Source organism: Diplotaxodon limnothrissa, linkage group LG2 (assembly GCF_057381915.1).
Source record: "Diplotaxodon limnothrissa isolate DT_005_m linkage group LG2, D_limnothrissa_male_GT1.1, whole genome shotgun sequence".
In the NCBI taxonomy this organism is placed as follows: Eukaryota; Metazoa; Chordata; class Actinopteri; order Cichliformes; family Cichlidae; genus Diplotaxodon; species Diplotaxodon limnothrissa.
Window position 1 is genome coordinate 33,593,335 of NC_140597.1, and position 19,827 is coordinate 33,613,161.

A 19,827-nucleotide genomic window follows, 5' to 3' on the forward strand; every position below is an offset into this window, starting at 1 on the left:
GACGTATTCCCGCTAGCTCCTCAACTCACTTTCCCAAAGAAAGTGCTGTTTGTAAGGGGGGCTCTGATCTCTACAGCCGGTTTCCACTGCGCGCAATCACAGCTCTAGGACCAGCGTTACAGTCGGTGCGCTCTGGCAGAAAGCATCCAGCCTCTTTATCTCTCGGTTCTAACAGCAATCGGTATTCTTTTCAATGTCCCCCAACCCTCACTCACCGCTCGCAATGAAACCGTTGTAATCCACCCTGTTCATTGTTTTTCTTTTTTTTTCTCGGTTTCACACTTTACTTACTGCAAAGTGAGCGCAGAGAAGAGGAAAACGCGGGAAATACTCTTCATCTGCAAGTTTTCGTGTGTGTGCCGCACTGGAGGGGAGGAAGAGATGGCAGCCCCGGTGAAAGCAGCCCTGGCTCTCCTGATTTTCACCGTGACAAGTGAGTAATCCTTTCCAATCCTCTCGGAACGGGACGGGAGACTTTACTTTATTGGGCTTTAAAATCTGGCTTGGGTTGGCCATTGCAAAATTGCACACCCTCTCTTACACAAATGCATGCCAGTTAATATAACAGGTCTGATAAGTGCTTTCTTAAGGGGTTTAATTTCTTGCATGGTTAAGCCACACTTTTACCTTGCAGACAGAGGTGGTCTCGGGAAAGCAGGCCAGTGGGGATAAGTAGCGGCATTTCCATGCGTCAAACCCTTTAGCACGTGATTTTTCAGCATGCTTCAATTAACTAACACGCTTGTCCTTTAGGCAGAAAACCCACGGAGTTTTAATTACATTTGCATTTTAAGGGCAAGGGTGTGAAATCTGAGTAAGGAGCATTCATTCACTCATTTTAGTTTGGTTCAAGACTTCATAGCCTGCAATTTAAATAACAAATCTGGCACCGTGCTTTGAAGAGAACTCGCGAAACAGCTGACTGCGTGGTTGTAAGTGCAGATACAATTATTGCTATTTAACCTACATGAAATGCCTTCATTGCCAGTAAGTGAAAAAGATACTTTGATAACAATAGCAGACATTTCAATTGAGAGTTTGCTTACTTTAACTTACATCACACCTATCAGATGATCTCCCCACCTACAGACAAGTAAAGTAACTTATGAGGTCCTAAATCAGGCAGGAGGAATCTATTATTGAGCTGTCAGTGGTGCTGAAATTGGATCAATGTGCAGCTCTACCAGGCAAACCCCAGTACCCATTGTGTTTGCTTCTCCAGTTCAGATAGACAGAGAGATAGAAAAACAGTGTTACAACTACTGCAGTGGAATTAAATTCAGTAATTGAGGGTTTAATTTACCCCCCCTGCCATGAATAGGGCGTGTTCTTACTGGAAGAAAAGTATACGCGCAGATAATATGAATTCATACGGGGGAATACGGTAAATGTGCTGATTCTTTTCTACTCTGATTGAACACTCAAAGCGATTTATACAACATGCCTCAGTCACACATTCATACAAACACTTTTTTCTATCTGACAATCACACAAACTCATACGCTGATGGGACATTGGAGAGCACAAGGATGCAAGGATACCTTGACATGCAGACTGGGGAAACCAGGGATCAAAACACCAAGCATGCAATTAGTAGATGACCTGCTCTACCTCCTGGTGTATTTCATCAGTTGCTGTATTAATAAAAATCTCAATATTAAACATGTTGTAAGTTCAAAAAGAAAGTCACTTTAATTTTTTTGAGTATTCAGTAAAACAGCTAAGAAATTAAGCAGGATTAGCTAAGTGCATTCATATTATTTAAAAAAGTACAAAAGTGAAGTTCATGGTTTCAGACTTGCTTGTTCTCTGTAACTTATTCAGTGTCACCTGTGCTCTGTCTGCCAGTGATTCACTGTATGAATCTGTCACTTCAACCAAACATTCTCATGGCTCCAACTCTAAACAGACGAAATCCAGTCAGCCACTCTGCTGGGATGCATTTGCTCCTTTGTGTTGGCTTCCCTACCGTTCTCACTCTGTGTCTCTGTTCCTGCACACCATCTTTTCTGCCTTACTCTATATTTTCACACTTTGTTTGTTTCCTATACTGCAACTTATCTAATATTTACAGTGCTGCATCACACATTTCTCTGCCTTCTGTGCTCTCAGGATCATTTGCAGTAAATGCACAGTGCTAATGTGTGCTACAGCTACCCTATGAGATGTTTTGCTCATTGTAGGCTTGCAAGATCTTTAACATTTTGCACGAAACCATCAGTGTCACCATACCCTGATTCTGCTTCTCTGTAGCTCATGTGTGATGCATTATACGTGAGTGGGCAGAATTGTGCAGCTCCTAGTTTGTGCTTGTAGTTTCTCATGAGTTTAAAACTGGTTTCTCATAACTGCAGATGTATATCTCGCCAGCAGGGCCCAGCATCACTGAGTCAACACTTCATAGTAAACTATTAGTCATTGCGTTGGCAGGATTGTTTGGATGCTGCTCTTTGAAGGAGAGATGCATGCCGATGAAAAGATGTATCGAAGTGCTTTGCAAAGCAAAAAGAAAAAATGAAAGCGGCACCAGGTGGTGCACACCTAAGCAATGCTTCCACTTAGAGGTGACACTGAGCGAGCTGAGCGCAAAAGAAAGGCACTTTTACTGCATCTGCTGTCTCTCTTATATCCTAAATCTGCACATGTTCCTGTCACGCTGTGAACAAAAGAGCAAAGCAGGACAGGAAGACACGAGGGAGAGATTGCGACAGATTAAAAGAAAATCATTGTAATAAGAGAATTTGTTTTATTCTCACAGACAGAAGGACTGTCTGGGATGAGGAAAAGTTCGGGGCAAAACAAGTAAAAGAAATCCCACGAGGCGCAAAAAACACAAAAATCTCTCAGGCAGTAGATTTGCTACGAACAATATGAAATGCGTGGATGTGAGACTCTGTGGATGTGTATGCACGCAGGCCTGTATTTTATAACATGACTGATATGGACAGCATCCTGAGTAAAACCAAAGACAGCTGAATCCTAAATTGTTTTGGCCTCTGAAAGGCCACTGCAGATGGTAACACGCTGAATAATTCACTAACCTGAAAAGAAACCTACAGGATGTAGAACTGTTTTTTCCTCTCCTCTCTGCACTCTTGACTGATGACACAACCTCTCTGTCCATCTGCATCACTCAAACTCAGCGGCACGCCTGAAAGCTTGTTTTTGTTTGTTTTTTAATTATTTCTCTGATTGTGTCTGCGTCTCCGCGCAAGTAAGATGATGGCATTTTTATTTTAGCGGTAATGAATTATTGAGGTGTGGAGAGTGCAGTGAGGCAGACAGGAGTGTGTGTGCATACATGTGTGATGAGACCTGTTGGTAGACTCCCTCCTGCTCCATCTCTACTTAAGCCGTATCCGCATCTTATTTTAGCATCATCTACCATTTTAGCCATTACCGTCGAACCCACCATCTATATCGCATCTCTTCATCATTTTCAGACACATGAAGCAAATTGTCTTTCCCAGTTTGTTCATGCTTTGTGCTGGATTTATTTTTATACTGCCTCCCTTTACATTTTTAAGGCAATGTGACGTTTCTTGTTTCTCTCAGGCTGAAATCAGAGTGCAGCCATGGAACAGCCACAAGCTGAAGTCACTAGAGAAGGAGTAACGCGTTAGGGTCAAACAGCTACAAAACTGTGCATTCAAATTAGAAACCACATCTGTTTAGTTATTTCACTTTGTTCTACTACAGTGCTCTTTTTGTATAGTGTATAGATGTGTTTGAATTTTGTCTATTGCTCCTGCTCCAAATGACTTTTTTACTGATTGTTCTCTGCTTCAGAAAGATTGAAACACTTAGAGCAAATAGCGAAGGCGATGAGAATGATTTTAGTCACGATAGCAATAAAATGTTAATTTTCAAAGTAACTGTGAGAGCTTAGAGACTTCTCTAAAAAATACTGTGTCTTTATAATCTTAAAACAGTTGTGGGAAATGGTTTATTGGCAGTGCTTAACTTGAATTGCCCCATCTGACAACAAAATTGTTTTCACTGGAACTTTATTCCTGTGCTGGGATAAGCTTTTAAACATGTTTTATTTGTTGCGTCCTATAAATTGTCATGATACGTTGTGTGGCAGGCAGGGGAAGGACCCAAGATGCAGATTCGCAGACACGGGGATAAACTCAAAAACACAGCTTTATTGCTGGCCACGGGAGGCAATACAAATAAACTAAAACTGGGAAAACTAAAGCATGAACTGCACAAGGGAACCGAACCACGGGGAGAATTACACACAACATGAGGGAGAACGCGACGCCGAACAGAGGGAGACTCAGACAGAAATACACAGAGGGTAAACGAGGAAAGTGGGCACACACGGGGAACACAGGTGACACTGATAATCATAACGAGACAGGGCGGGGTGAACTGAACATGACATGTACAGGCACAGAGGTTCAGACAGGAGGAGAGAGAGCACGGGGAAACACAGACGTAACGGGCTGGGGAAACATGAAACAACCACAAAGGGAGACAAGGGCTCATAAATACATAGAGGGCACACAGGGGGGAGAGAGCCATGAAGGGAAAACACTTAGGGAACAACACAACAGGGCAACTCAGAAAACATGGCCTAAATAAGGAACAAAATACAAAAATACATGAAAACTAAGAATACTGGGCCCACATGGCCCAGGACCATGACATAAATAGAATCACATGCAAAGCAAATGTGATAATTAACAAATAGAAACAAAAATAAAATAAAATGGATCTGTAAAGAGTATACGACTGAGGACTCACATATATGACATTTGAGGTTGAGTCATTGATCAAAAGTACTGAGCGAATAAAAAAAGAACAATAAATATGAAAATCAAAAGAACATAACAAAGAAAACATGCAGGAGCCAAGCAGGACAGCAAAAACAGACACTGTAACAAGAGTAAGACAGGACTATACACTCACTGGTCACTTTGTTAGGTAAACCTTCCTGTAACTCTTTTTGCATTCAAAACTGCTGTAATTATTCGTGGCATAGATTCAACAAGGTGCTGGAAACATTCCTCACAGATTTTGGCCCATTTTGACACGAGAGCATCACATGGATTCAGCAGATTTTCCAGCTGGACATCTACGATGGGAATCTCCTGCTCCACCACATCCATGGAGGCCATTCGAGTACAGTGAAGTCATGTGCCGTGTGTTATTTGCCTGCTCAAAGCAGTCAGACTATCCTCTTACTGTGGGGCTGATCACCACAAAGGAGGTTAAAAACAGAAAGTAGCGCCAAAAACTAACAGGAAGTAACCAAAAGACAAAATACTAAACACAGACATGAATAACAAACCCCTGTGTGTAGGTGCTAATGGAAAGACATGAGAGAGTGGACAAGAGACGGGAAATACTAAGGGATTTAAAACTACTACAACCAATAAAAACCAAGATCTGAACCAAAACACTCAACATTGGAATAACCAGACACTAAAAACAGCAAAAGACACAGGACTAATATTTTAACATAAAAATAACAATGAAATTAACAGGAACCAAAACTCAGTCACACCTCACCTTAAAACTCTGAAATCAGAAGAGCTGAAGGCCACCAAAATCTGATAACCAGTTGATTTGAATTAGAAGTAGAAGTTGGCCTCATACGGCTGTTTATTGCATGTAAACAGTGAATTGTTGTCAGGCTTTAATCCCTTTAAAAATGAAACTCATAAATCCCTGTTATTACTCATCACCATAATATAGCATGATCCTATTTAATTTTATCTGATGATTATACTAATCTGGGAATTGTTTTGTCTCACGCTCTGATGTTTCCATTGTATGTTGTCGTGTCTCTATTGTCCTCTTCTCCTGGCACGAGTCTCCTCTCCCTCTAATCCTGACAGACGCAGCTTTTTGTCTCTGAGGAGGTTTACCTTCGGGGTTTCTTGTCATAGTTGCTCAGACACCGGACACTTCTCCTGTCTCCTGTCTGAAGGTTAATGTAAAGTGACCAAGTGTAGCATATACCTCTTCTTCTGTCACCTGCCTTTAAAGCTCAGATCCTCTTATTTTCAGTCTGATTCTGACATGTTTCAAAACATATTGGTTTCTTGAGTATATCTTGACAAGACAGTTGAGAGCATGGCTGCAAAGCTATACAAGTGAAGTGCCTGAACAGGTGTGTTCTTCTAAGTTGACATACAATGCCATTATGGGGTAGAATATGGTTAGAAAATAGATTTCAGTGCTAAAGTTGTTTAAATATACTGTGTTTCAAACAGCAATTTGTTTTTGCCCCTCAGCAGTAAAAGGCTGATGGGGTATTGTCATAGAGAACAAGGCACATCTAATAAAAATCTTGGTTCAGAGGTCAGTTTTGGTGAAAATTACCTAGGATTTTCAAACTTTAACCACAGGTGCAAATAATAGGAGGCTGCTATGATATTTTGACTTGCTTCTTTGCAACTTCCATGTTACTTGCTTTGGCCAGGCAAAGGCAGATCACAGTTTACCTGCTTTGTGTCTGGCAAAGCCAAAGATGACTCATCTAAACAGACATCCATCCATCCATCCATCCATCTTCATCCGCTTTGTCCGGGGCCGGGTCGCGGGGGCAGCAGCCTAAGCAAAGAGGCCCAGACCTCCCTCTCCCCAGCCACCCCCTCCAGCTTGTCCGGGGGAATACCAAGGCGTTCCCAGGGCAGCCGAGAGATATAATCTCATCTAAACAGACACCACTGCATAATAGAGGACTGGCAGCGTTACTCTTCATTAAGACACTGACACAAACCCCGTTATTTACTTTTCTGGTTCTCTAGTGTTTTGTTTGTGCTTTTAGGATAAAGGTTAAGATTCAACATGTACTATGTAACTTGTTTTTTTGAAGCTGGTAGTTTATGTTGCTTTGCAAAGCATTAATACAATTCACTTTTTTTCTTTTTCCCCTGCTCGTCATTCTCCTGTATACACTGTATACGCATAGCCAACAGTCATGTCAAGTTTATTTATGAGGCACACACAGAAAAAAAATGCTGCCACAAAAGCCTCCCAGACCTCAAATAACATAAAAACACACAAGGCAAATCATACCAGGAAACAACACGTTCAGGACAAAACAGGACAGCATAGAAAGCTTTTAAATGGAAATTTATGTGACAAGACTTGTTTGTGTGGCAGCACAAAAGACAATGGCTTCTTAAATTGCAGTTAAACATAAAACAGAACAGATATGCGATAAGTCATCCATAATATTTTCTTTATTTAGTATTTATTCCTTAAAAAACACCAATATTTATTCCTCTTAAAATTGAATATACAGTCAGTAGTTTATATGATGAAATGTCTGGGCATGAGGTGCTTTGAGCAGGTGCAAAACTTGTTTATGTTTTTGTGTTTGTGTATTGAATTGTGACTGAATACAATTACATGTGATCTGTTTGTGAGACAGTAACACTCCCACTCATGACACATACACACGAGCGCATGAGAGCATGCAGCGGGCTGCATCACTGCAGCACGTAATTGGCGAAACCTGACAACACGAGATTTAAACATCGCTTCACCAGCTAGAGTTTTGGGCATCTGTGTTTTCTCATTCAAGTCCCACTGAAATTAAATGTGAATCGTGAGTGTGTTAGCGGTCATTAAAATGCTTTAATTGCATACACATATATTTTATAGTCACCCAGCCAAAATGCAGGGCTGCAAACAAGGAGGTATTTACTGCAGGAGACTCAAAGTGAAGTTAATGGATGGTCAACCAAACAACAGCTTATTCTGCTGTAAATTTTAGCTCAAGGTTGTGTTAAATTCAAGGTCTACATAAGGCCCCAGTTCACTGTACCCAATAACTTAAGCTGCACGGTAGTAAAGATGTGCTTACTGTAAGCTTGGTCTGGCTGCATCATCACAACAAGCACTCGACTGAGATGATGAAATTACGAATAAGTCTGGCTTATTCTTGACATTTTCTGACTGTATGATAGCCAGAGGACATTTATCTCCGTGAAACAGAATAAACTGGAGTAGCTACTATTACGTATGAGGAAGAAATATGGAATATGTTCATTCTTAATAATGCAATTTATCTTTTACTTTATAAAATTGGAGCTAATTTATTTTAAGAAAACAGATGAAGACTGTATACAATAGTTCTGGAAACAGTCCAGAGATTCACAACGCCAGTCTGCATGCCAAAGTATCTTTGGGCAAGTTACTGAACCCCAAGTTGATCCTAAAGCTTTATTAGAGTGTGAATATTAGACAGAAAGAACAGATGTGGAACGATGCTGTATAGAGTTCAGATTAAAGGTAGAAAAATACTCAATAAGAACCAGTCCAGTTACTGTTTGCTTTTCATTTACAGAGTGGAACCAGTGGTGTATTAGACTGTGCTCACACTTGCTTGTCATATCATAGTCAAGTCAGTGCTTAGCACTTTTCTAACATGCCTTTGATAGGAGGTTATATTGGGTTGTAATGAGTTGTGATATCCTCTGTAGTGTACTTCTGACTGTTTTCCCCCTGTGTGCGTATTTGTGTGTGCAGCTATCCTGTGTGCGGAGGTAGAGGAACGGTTGGTGAATCACCTGTTGTCACCAGAGCGCTACAACAAACTCATCAGGCCAGCTATCAACACCAGCCAGCAGGTCACCATTTACATCCAGGTGTCTCTAGCCCAGCTGATCAATGTGGTAAGAAAACACACAAACAAACCCATAACCTCACATACTGTGAGCAAAGAGGCATACCCTACTAATGTCAAATGACTGGGGAACACGTTAACCTGGTTGTTGTCAGTGGAGCCACTGCTTACAGAATTTTCCCATGTCTGTGTTTCAGAATGAGAGAGAGCAGATCATGACCACCAACTGTTGGCTCACCCAGGTTAGTGTCAAAGCACCTTGCTCATAATTTTTTGTTTGTTTGTTTCCGAGGATCAGACCAATTGAAAAATTTGACCATTAGGGTCTATCGGTTCATGAACCACTACAATTATAAATGTACTGTCATGGTCCTGGGTCAGTGACCCAGTGTTTTGAGTTTTTGTATCATTGTTGAACTTTGATTTTGTCATTTTTTTTATCTTTTCTAGTCTTTTGGTTTCGGTTTCTGTGTTCTATGGTTGCTGCCCCCCCCCCCCGTCTGTGTTTCTTCCCTCAGGTCATGTCCAGTGTTTTTTCAAGACTCTGTGCAGGTCATGGTCATGGTCATGGTGATGTTGCTTGTTCTAGTATATATTTCATAGTTCCTTTACGTTCCAGCACAGGTCTTGTTCATAGTTAAGATAAGATAAGATAAGATAGAACTTTATTAATCCCTCGGGTGGGTTCCTCTGGGAAATTCGACTTCCAAAAAGCACAGCAACGACCGAAGTTACAGTTACAGAATTGTTATATATATATATATATATATATATATATATATATATATATATATACACACACACACACACACACACACACACACACACACACACACACACACACACACACATATATAAATACAGAGACAAATATAAATAAAATATACAAAGGGGATAAATAGAATAAATAGGAATAAAAAATAAAAATACAAGTGAATTGCACATTTCAAGTATTGAGTCTATTGCACTGTTGACTATTTACAAAAAGTATTGCACAAGGTATTGCACAGTGAGGTGAAGAGGCACTACAGCTTAGTTGTTCCCCCCTCCTTTGTCCTCCTGTTTCCCCTCCCTCTCCCCTCCAGAGAGGAGTTAAACAGTCTGATGGCGTGTGGGACAAAGGAGTTTTTAAGTCTGTTAGTTCTTGTCTTGGGGAGAAGCAACCTGTCACTGAACAGACTCTTCTGATTGTTTATGGCCGTGTGCAGAGGATGCCCAGCATTGTTCATAATGTCCATCAGTTTCTTTAATGTCCTTTTCTCTGCCACTGTCACCAGAGTGTCCAGCTTCATGCCGACCACAGAGCTAGCCTTCCTGATCAGTTTCTCCAGCCTGGATGAGTCCCTCTTTGCTGTGCTGCTCCCCCAGCACACCACAGCATAGAAAAGTACTCCAGCAACCACCGACTGGTAAAACATCCTCAGGAGCTTCCTGCAGATGTTAAAAGACCTCAGCCTCCTGAGGAAGTACAGTCGGCTTTGGGCTTTTTTATACAGGTGCTCTGTGTTGCATGACCAGTCCAGTTTATTGTCCACCACAGCCCGAGGTACTTGTACTTGTTGACCACCTCCACCTCCTCCCCCTCTATCTGAACCGGCAGTGGACCTTCTCTGGACCTCCCGAAGTCCACAACCAGTTCCTTAGTCTTTGAGGTGTTGAGTTGCAGGTGGTTTGTGTGACTCCATGCGACAAAGTTCCTCACCAGACTTCTGTACTCCTCTTCCTGATCATCCCAGATACACCCCATGATGGCCGTGTCATCTGCAAACTTCTGAATATGGCATAATTCAGAGTTGTAGCAGAAGTCAGAGGTGTACAGGGTGAAGAGAAGAGGGGACAGCACAGTTCCCTGTGGTGCTCCTGTGCTGCTGACCACAGTGTCAGACGTGATGTCCTTCAGCCTGACGTACTGTGGTCTGTCGGTGAGGTAGTCGGAGATCCAAGCCACCAGGCAGGGGTCCACCTCCATCCTGTTCAGTTTTTCCTGAAGCATACAGGGCCGGATGGTATTAAAGGCACTGGAAAAGTCAAGAAACAGTATCCTGACGGTGCCTTTTCCCCCATCCAGGTGTGAGTGGGCTCTGTGTAGGAGGTACAGGATGGCATCCTCCACTCCGACACCCGCCTTGTATGCAAACTGTAGTGGGTCCTGGGCATGTTGTACCTGTGGTCGGAGGAAGTTGAGGAAGAGCCGCTCTAGAGTCTTCATAAGATGTGACGTCAGTGCCACCGGTCGGAAGTCATTCAGCTCATTGGGCCGGTTCTTTTTGGGGACCGGGACGATGCAGGATGTCTTCCATAGGGCGGGCACTCTCCCCAGTCGCAGACTGAGGTTGAAGACTCGTTGTAGCGGCTCCCCAAGTTCAGCAGCACACGCCTTTAGCATCCTAGGACACACCTTGTCTGGGCCTGCTGCCTTTCTGGGGCGAAGCTTCCTCAGTTGCCTCCTGACCTGATCCACTGTGACACTGGGAGATGTTTGGGAGGAGGGGAGGGGGGGAGATGTCTTGCTGCTGAGAGAGGGATTGGAGGAGGGGGGTGTCATGGTGTCAGGAAGGGGGGGAAGCGAGGGAGGCAGGAGAGTGGGGAGAGGACTCTGTAGTGAAGGTGAGGGTGAGGGTGGGGGGGTTGTGGGCTGGTCAAACCTGTTGAAGAAGTTGTTGAGTTCGTTTGCCTTCTCCACAGTCCCCCCCACTGTGCTTTTCTTGGTGTTGTGGCCTGTGATGGTTTTCACACCATTCCAGACCTCCCTCATAGTTGTCACAGTTGTCGTAGTCATAGTTTTCGGCTACGTTCATTAAGCATTAAGACCTGCAGTGTGAACGTAGCCTAAGGCTACGTTCACACTGCAGGTCTTAATGCTCAATTCCGATTTTTTGATCAAATCCGATTTTTTTGTCTGCTCGTTCACACTACAAATAAAATGCGACAGCAAACGCGCTCTAGTGTGAACGCTCAAAGCGGCCCGCATGCGCAAAAGAAGACGTCACACACAACGCGCTCTGTTTAGACCCAGAGCAAACAATATTGTTTGACTGATGGCCCTTAATATAAAGACTTCGGACTTCACGTTTCCCAATTTTTGCTTTAAGTTATTTTGTTATTTACATAATAATGTAGATAACCTAATAATGATCCTTATTGCTGTTTTAGAGAGGAGTGGTGCTTCAAAGGATAGTTGCAGATTTCTATCTGAATCTGCAGATTATGCAGTACAAATAAAATGTTAACGTTTCTCCAACGTTGTCTTCCCAGCAGTTTCACCGGATGGCCAAGAAGCTTTCGCGATGTCTTATCGGGCGCTTCTCCGGCGCTGATAATTGGCGTCTGTCTTGTGTCAGTGACGTAAAAGACGGATTTAATGCGACTTGGCCATTCATACAGCAGTCGCTTTCTGAAACATCGGATATGTATCGGATTCAGTACCACATACAAAAGTGACCCAGATCGGATTTGAAAATATCGGATTTGTGCCGTTCACACTGTCATACCATGATCGGATATGGGTCGCATAGGGTCAAAAAAATCTTTCGCCTGCAGTGTGAACATAGCCAAAGTTTCTCCAGTTAAGGTTTTAGTTTAGGTTAACCACTGTCCCTGCTGTTTGGTTTGCCTTTCTATAAGCCTCAATAAAGGCTCGCCTTTCGTTTAAAGTTCAGTTTTGTCTCCTTGCCTGTGTTCATGCCTGGGTCCTCACTCATTCACACATGGTCTGCCCTGCGGACCGTGACATGTTCTTTAAATGCATTTGTATGTATTCATGTAGTTAATGATAGATGTCTCTTTTTGTCAGAAATCATGGGCATGAGTACCATGGTAATTTTGGGCTTTTAATGACTTCACTGAACTGTTTTCTAGAGTGTCACATACATCTTTAATGATTAAGAAAAAACAAGAATTAGGTGCACAAGTATGAATTTTTTTTGGATTTCCTCTAATCCACACAGTCACCCTATGAGAGGAAATTAGTTAGCATGTTTAGGAACAAGCAAGGAATCACAAAGGATCGAACCTGCCATGAACTGGAAGTTGCTGGAACACCAGCATCACTGTTCACACTGAAGTTACCATGGACTGAAATTATAATCAACAAAGAAACCTCGGCTCCAAAATGAACACTTTCACATTCAACAGAAATTTGCAGCTGCCCACAAGGACAGGCCAAATGTCTTCTAGAGAAATATTCTATGGTTAGATGAGACAAAGATTGAGCTTTTTGGCCACATTGACAAGAACTATGTTTGGAGGAATAAAGGTGAGGCTTTAATACCTAAGAACAATATACCAGCTGTCAAGTATGGTGGTGGTAGCATTATGCTCTGGGACAGTTTTGCTGCCAGTGGTACTGTTGCACAAACTGGATGCAATAATAAAGAAGGACTACCTCCAAATTCTTCAGCGTCGCCTCAAATCAGCAGCTAGATGGTTGAAACTTGGAGACAACTCTGTGTTCTAACAAGAAAACAATCCCAAACACACATCACAGCTGGTTTTGGAGTGGATATAGCAGTCTACCTTTAAGGTACTGAAACTCTGGGGACTACTCTTGAAAGTGGAGTCGTGTCAGGAAACCAAACAATTTCCATCCACTCTATCAGTTCTGACAGAAATAGTGGCCAGAATTATGCCAGAAGCTTGTTGATGACTACCCAAAAAAGCCTCAAATTACCACAACATTCAAGCCCATAATAAATATTTGTTAACTTGTGACCATAACTGTATGTGGCTCTTGATTTTAATTGTTTACTTGTATGTTCATGCATGCCCTTACGTGCCTTTCTACACCAGGGTTGGAATGACTACAGATTAATGTGGGATCCTGAAGAGTACGAGGGAATCAAGAAAATCCGACTCCCGTCACAACACATCTGGTTGCCTGACATTGTCCTTTACAACAAGTATGTCCTCTTTGTGACAGACGCAATAAATGTGTGTGTGTGTAAAACTAAGTGATGAAAGTAGGAACAGACAGAAAGCTTGAGTAACTTCACTTTAATATTTACAAAAGCCCCATTTCCCTAAAAGCTTTCCAATTCTATCCTCTTACTCAGTCTATCCTCCTATCTCATTTTTAGCCCACTTGTCACTTCTTTTAGGTTAATAAATAGTGAATAATGAACCAACAAATTTTTAATGGCATTGTATGGAGCGTCTGCAGACAGTCTGATAATAATGAAGACTGTTTGAATGTTAGAGAGCGTATGAATCATTCACACAAGGAGATTATGAATTACAATGGCAGAATCAGGCCTGTTGTAGACAGAGTAAAACAATTTGTTTTTATCTCTTAAGTTTTGGTGCACTTGAATAATATTACTTTTTAATCAATATTCACTGCTCCATTTGAGGCTAACCTTGCAGTACGCAGTAGAGACTGCTTCACACTATACACTAAATGTTTACCTTTCAGGTTTTTTAGACTTCCTGTAAACATTTGCAGTTCGTTTATGATTGGAAAGAAAAGCTTCAGATTTATTCCTGCGCAATTCTGCAACTACTGTGTTGACAGAAACACAGAAATCCAGACTTTCCAACTTAGTTACATTGGAGAGCAGGATATCCTTGTACATTATTGATTGTTTTGTACTGCGAGCACAGGTATACAAAATGATGAGGTGAGAATATCTTGGCACATCTGGAATTTATCTTGTAACTCTGGAAAATGGCTGCAGGGAAAAATCAATACATCAGTACTTCTGCACTGTAAAAAAAGAGGAACTCGGAGAAATAAGCTGCACTGCTCTTATTCACTGGAGAGTCGGCTGACAGACGCAAAGGCCTGTGAACGTCACGTCGTCTGTCACCCATATAGGTCAGCAGATGGGTCTCATCGCCATCTGTTAGTTTCTTGAAAAACATTAACTGTTGATTTTCCCCGTTTAAAATGTATTCAGTGGGAAAGTCCTTCCTGACACAGTCAAGCAAAGTCAAGCAGTTTTGCACAAGCATGCATAAATAGGTACTGTTTTTTCTACCTGCCCATAGGAGAAATAATTTGAGAATATAATTCTTTGAATAGTAAAAGTAATTTTATTTCTGAATTTAAGAACAGTTGTTGCAGAAAGGTAATATGAGTGTGAAAGCTGTGTCTGCCTCTTTAGGCTGTAGGAATAATTGCACTGAGCCCACAGTTGATGTGGGCTTACGATGAGGAAAAACCACAGTAGTGGTAATCTGCTTTGTTTCCTGTTAATGGTTTTATTCATTAGACCATAATGTTTCATTTGAAAGATGAATTTCTTTTTTGTTTGCAGCATCAGAAATCTTTTTGTAGGCGTTCTCCGCTTTCGCGCCACAGGATTTAATAAACTCATTTCTGCAGTGTCTTGATGCATGCTCAGTCATCCAGGTAACTAAATCCCAAAAGGTTGATTCTGTTCATCTGGACATAGCGTTTTCAGTGGGAGAAAAGTTTTGTCAGTCAATCAAGTGACTTCTTCTGTCTCTGGCGACTGCAGGTTTCCCTAACCTTACAAATAGTACATTTGCACAATGGGCTGGTAGGTCAGTTCCTTGATTGTTAATATGCAAATTCTCATGACCAATGATCAACAACCACTGATTAAAGCCCATCGATCAAAGACCATAAGTACCATTCATAGAGAGTTGGGGAATGGCCGCAATCACAGCATTGTAAGATGGCGAAAGTAAGATTTGCATGAAAAGGGAAAGACCATCTCTGAATCGAGGAGGAGGCCTAAGGGAACATCTTTCACCATCTTACAATGCTGTGATTGCAGCTGTTCCCCAGCTCTCTGTGATATTTAAGTCCAGTAAGTTGTGATTGGAGCATTCATGACCTTGTTGTTGAGCACATTTCCCAGTTGCTTGATTGGATTGATATCTGTACAATTTACACCAAGTCTGTGAAGGTTCTCAGTCATCCAGGTCATTGTAGTCTAAGGAGCTTGGAAAGAAAAGCGTCTGGACTTCTTTAAGTTGCTTGAAGCAACTTAAAGAAGTCCAGACGCTTTTCTTTCCAAGCTCCTTAGACAATTTAGACCAAGTCAACACCTCAAGCTCATTTATGAACCATTTTTGCTTTGAGGCAGGGCACATTATGCTGCTGAAAGAGGCCAGAGACATCAGGGAAAAGCATTTCCATGAAAGGGTGTACATGGTCTACAACAATGCTTAGCTAGGTGGTATGTGTCAAATATGCACATGGATGGCAGGACCCAACGTTTCCCAGCAGAACATTGCCCAAAGCATTGCATGCACCCGGCCATCCACGGGATGTAAACGAAAGACCAGGCCACCTTCTTCCATTGCTCCATGGTCTAGTTCTGATACTCACGTGTCCATTGTTGTCACTTTCAGCATGGACACCCTGACTAGTCTGTGGCTGTGAAGATACATGCGCAACAAACAGCAATCAATTGTGTTTCTGACAATTTTCTATCAGAACCAGCATGAACTTTTTTTTTTGACTATTTGAGCTACAGCACCTCGTCTGTTGGATTGGACCACACAGGCCAGCCTTAGCTGTCCATGTGCATCAGTGACCCTCAGCTGCTGTTACCTTGTCTCTGCTTCATCATGGATATCAGACCACTTTTGATAGATATTGACCACAGCAAACAGGGAACAACCCACAAGACCTGGCACTTTGGTGATACTTTGACCCAGTCACCTACATCAAACTCACTCAAATCCATACACTTGCCCATTTTTCCTCCTTGTACCTCATCACCTTTGAGGATAAAATGTTGCTCGCTAATCTATCCCACCTACTAACAAGTGCTGTGATGAAGAGACAGTCAGTGATACTCAAGTTGCCTGTCAGTGCTCATAATGTAATGCCTAAAACGCACCTCTGAAGCTGCAGGGTACTGAGTTATCTACTGAGCATTTAGGGTTTGGAAACCTTGTTTTAGGGCATCTCAGTGTTGCTAATGAAGGACAAGCAGCTGTTTTTTATTCTCTTCCCAGATTTATCCAAGTTTCCCCTTAACTTATGTAATAATTTACATGAAAACAACCTCTTGTGTCATGACAAAATCTCCAACAACTGTTCTTGAACTCTGAGTCATGATTTTCATCGGATCATGGTGTTTTATGATTGAACTTCGGCTTTTAGGCCAACATGGAGAAAAGTTCCCAAAGTGCGCAGGATAAAAAGGGAAACTTGAGTTTGAAATGAAACCTCAGAAAACATGCGTGATTGTTCTCTCAGCTACTGTAACCACTAAGCTTGAGTCTGACAGAGTCTTACAGTTGTTTGAACTGTTCTTGTGTTTTGACCTTATGCTTGCAGGCATTCAAATTTTATGAATGGAGATTGCTCATCAGCTGAAGGACAACCTGAAGAGCATAATAGCTTAAGAGACCAGTGAGAGGTCATCTATCTAACTTCAGGTTGAGCTCTAACTTTGGGAGACCTGAGGTCACAGTAAGCAGGTGGGACCTCTGCATTTTTTATTAGTCTGGATATACACAGCAGCCCCAAAGCATTAGAGGCAAGTGGGATGGTTGTATTCCTGACCCACTTTATAATTGATAGGCCACTTATTTATAATGCATCCCCTGCAGCCCTGATGAGATGAAGAAAAAAAGTCAGTCTCAGCAGATTTGAGTTGTGAGGGACAGGTGTTGCCTTGATGCCAGCATGTGTCCCAGGCCAAGCTCTTCCCTTGAGATGCTAAATGCATCCTTTGGACTTCAAACTGTTGCATGCGTCACCTCTGCAGCCTCATGGTAGCAGTCAGGCAATCTTTTACTCAGCATTTGGTGAATGAATTAACATAAAATCCATGTTTGTCTCGCGCTAAAAGTCTGTAACAGGATTTCTTGACTTTATTCAGAGAATAAAAGGCTATTAAAAGACTATTTTAATAAATGTGATGGGATATTGACAAGTGTCCGACAGCACAGTGTTTCTTATCAACTGAAGCTAAAAGTGTGCAGCTGTATAACAAAGCACAATGCTAATTAAAATCTGACAATAGCCATTATCAGACTGAAACAGCCAAATGTTGTAAAAAGGCAGAGTTGGGTATATCAGTGATATTGAAGAATGATCAGATACCAGATTATCAATCATTATAGGAGCAATTATTTTATTTACACAGTAATTAACGCTTATTGTTGACTTTAATTTAAGTTCATTAAGTAATTTTGTTTGAATGTGGCTTCAGCAACTCATACCACCAAAACCACATCACTGTCTGAAAGCATTTTGGAAATAAGAAAATGAACATACTGTACATAGGTGTGTTTGTTAAGAAGTACAAACTCTCACAAGAGGATTATTTTTCTTCACTGAAAGAGCAGAGCACGCTCTATCAACTCAAACCATGTCAGCTTTCCAACCTAACTCTGTGTCCGAATCATAGATGTCCACAGAAAGCACATTATTCTGGGTGAAAAGGGGCAAACAGCGGAGACTTTATTTTAGGAATTATATTTTCGTTTTTATTCACAGTTTTGTCTGTCTAAGGAAATCAAGTTACCTGTAAAGTTAAGCAAAAATGATTTGCATTAAAACACTCAAGTGTCCTTGAGTGTTCTCTTGTTTCAGTTGGCGTATCTTTGTGAGTATGCTTGAAGCGCCTCAGCTGGCTCCTTCAAATATAAGAAGCACTGGTTTAAATGATGTGATATGGGCAATCTTTTTGTGAGTGCTTGACTTTACTGACTTTATCTCATCTCCTGCCTTTTCCTCAGTGCTGATGGGACATATGAAGTCTCCTTCTACTCCAACGCTGTGGTCTCCAATAATGGTGAAGTGGCCTGGCTCCCACCAGCGATCTACAAGTCGGCCTGTAAAATCGAAGTCCGTGATTTTCCCTTTGACCAGCAGAACTGCACTCTCAAGTTTCGCTCTTGGACCTACGACCACACGGAGATCGATCTCATCCTCCTCAGTGATTACGCCTCACGCGATGACTTCAAGCCTAGTGGCGAGTGGGATATTGTTTCACTGCCTGGACGCAAGAATGAAGACCCTAACGATATTAGATACCTGGATATTACTTATGATTTTATTATCAAGAGAAAACCTCTCTTCTACACCATCAACCTGATCATTCCCTGCATCCTGATCACGTCGCTGGCTATTCTTGTCTTCTACCTCCCATCAGACTGTGGTGAGAAGATGACTCTTTGTATCTCAGTCCTCCTGGCCCTTACTGTGTTTTTACTCCTTATCTCAAAGATTGTGCCACCTACGTCTCTAGCAGTGCCTCTGATTGGGAAGTACCTAATGTTTACAATGGTGCTGGTCACCTTCTCTATTGTCACCAGCGTTTGCGTGCTCAATGTGCACCATCGGTCACCCAGTACGCACACCATGCCTCCTTGGGTCAAGCGTGTCTTTCTGTACCGGCTCCCCTCTTTCCTCTTCATGCGGAGACCAGGAAGTTCCAACATCCGTGAACGGTTCCGGAAAAAACACCAGAAGCAGAAGTACTCTGACCGGAAGCAGTGTGGAACAGAAGTTGGAGGTGGAAGCTCCGTGGGAATGGCTGATTCCTCCTCATCCTTCTTTGTCAATGAGGAGTCAGCCAAGCGCTATGGCTGGAGGGTCAGTGACTGCTCAGAGAACACAGAGTTCAGGAAGAGGATGACGCTCAAGAGCAACATTGACGTGGAGGATGCAGTGGATGGAGTACGTTATATTGCGGAGAAGATGAAGAGTGAGGATGATGATGAAGGGGTAGGTGTTTTGAAGAAGTAATCGGATATATATCATGATTTATATGCTTATATATATATATATAAAAGAAAGTACTTCTTTCTTTTGTAAGGTTTAATCATAATCACTTGTTACCTGAATCTCAGTTCACTTTAGTTCAGACTCATGAACACAAGTGGTTAATATCCAACGTCTTTATCTCTCTGCAGATCATTGAAGACTGGAAATACGTGGCGATGGTTATCGACCGTCTTTTCCTGTGGATCTTTGTGTTTGTGTGTGTAGTTGGGACAATGGGGCTCTTCATGCAACCTCTTTTTCAGAGTTATAACACCCCCATTGTTGAGGACATGGATCATAAATCTGAAACTTGATGTGACTCAGAAGTGACTTTTTATTTCCAGAAGCAGATTTTAACACATAAAGTCATATGTCCGCCTCTCACCTCACTCTGACTGGGAAAGGACGCATTTTAGCCTTTCCATTTCCTCCTCCCCATCCCTGCTCTGCCCTTTGAATCTTACACATATACCCCCCGCAGTCCTGTAATCAACTCATCTGCCATTCACACAGGGGCTGTGATTGTTTTATTTCAGATGAT

General features: G+C 42.0%; 1 protein-coding gene across 1 annotated transcript; it reads left to right on the top strand.

The window, feature by feature from the left end:
• Positions 1–381: 381 nt before the first annotated feature.
• Positions 382–19,600, top strand: LOC146638934 (neuronal acetylcholine receptor subunit beta-2-like). The gene is made up of 6 exons (XM_085371778.1): positions 382–433; positions 8,494–8,639; positions 8,788–8,832; positions 13,379–13,488; positions 18,257–19,247; positions 19,436–19,600. Exons 1-6 carry the CDS (start codon positions 382–384, stop codon positions 19,598–19,600), a joined length of 1,509 nt encoding a protein of 502 aa, XP_085227904.1.
• The last annotated feature ends 227 nt before the right edge of the window (positions 19,601–19,827 follow it).

What these genes read in the sequence shown, in the direction of transcription:
- LOC146638934 (XM_085371778.1), top strand. Translation starts at nt 382, where the DNA reads ATGGCAGCCCCGGTGAAAGCAGCCCTGGCTCTCCTGATTTTCACCGTG. An exon ending in TAGCCCAGCTGATCAATGTG is followed by an intron (nt 8,640 to 8,787) that starts GTAAGAAAACAC and finishes TCTGTGTTTCAG; the next exon opens with AATGAGAGAGAGCAGATCAT. An exon ending in CCAACTGTTGGCTCACCCAG is followed by an intron (nt 8,833 to 13,378) that starts GTTAGTGTCAAA and finishes TTTCTACACCAG; the next exon opens with GGTTGGAATGACTACAGATT.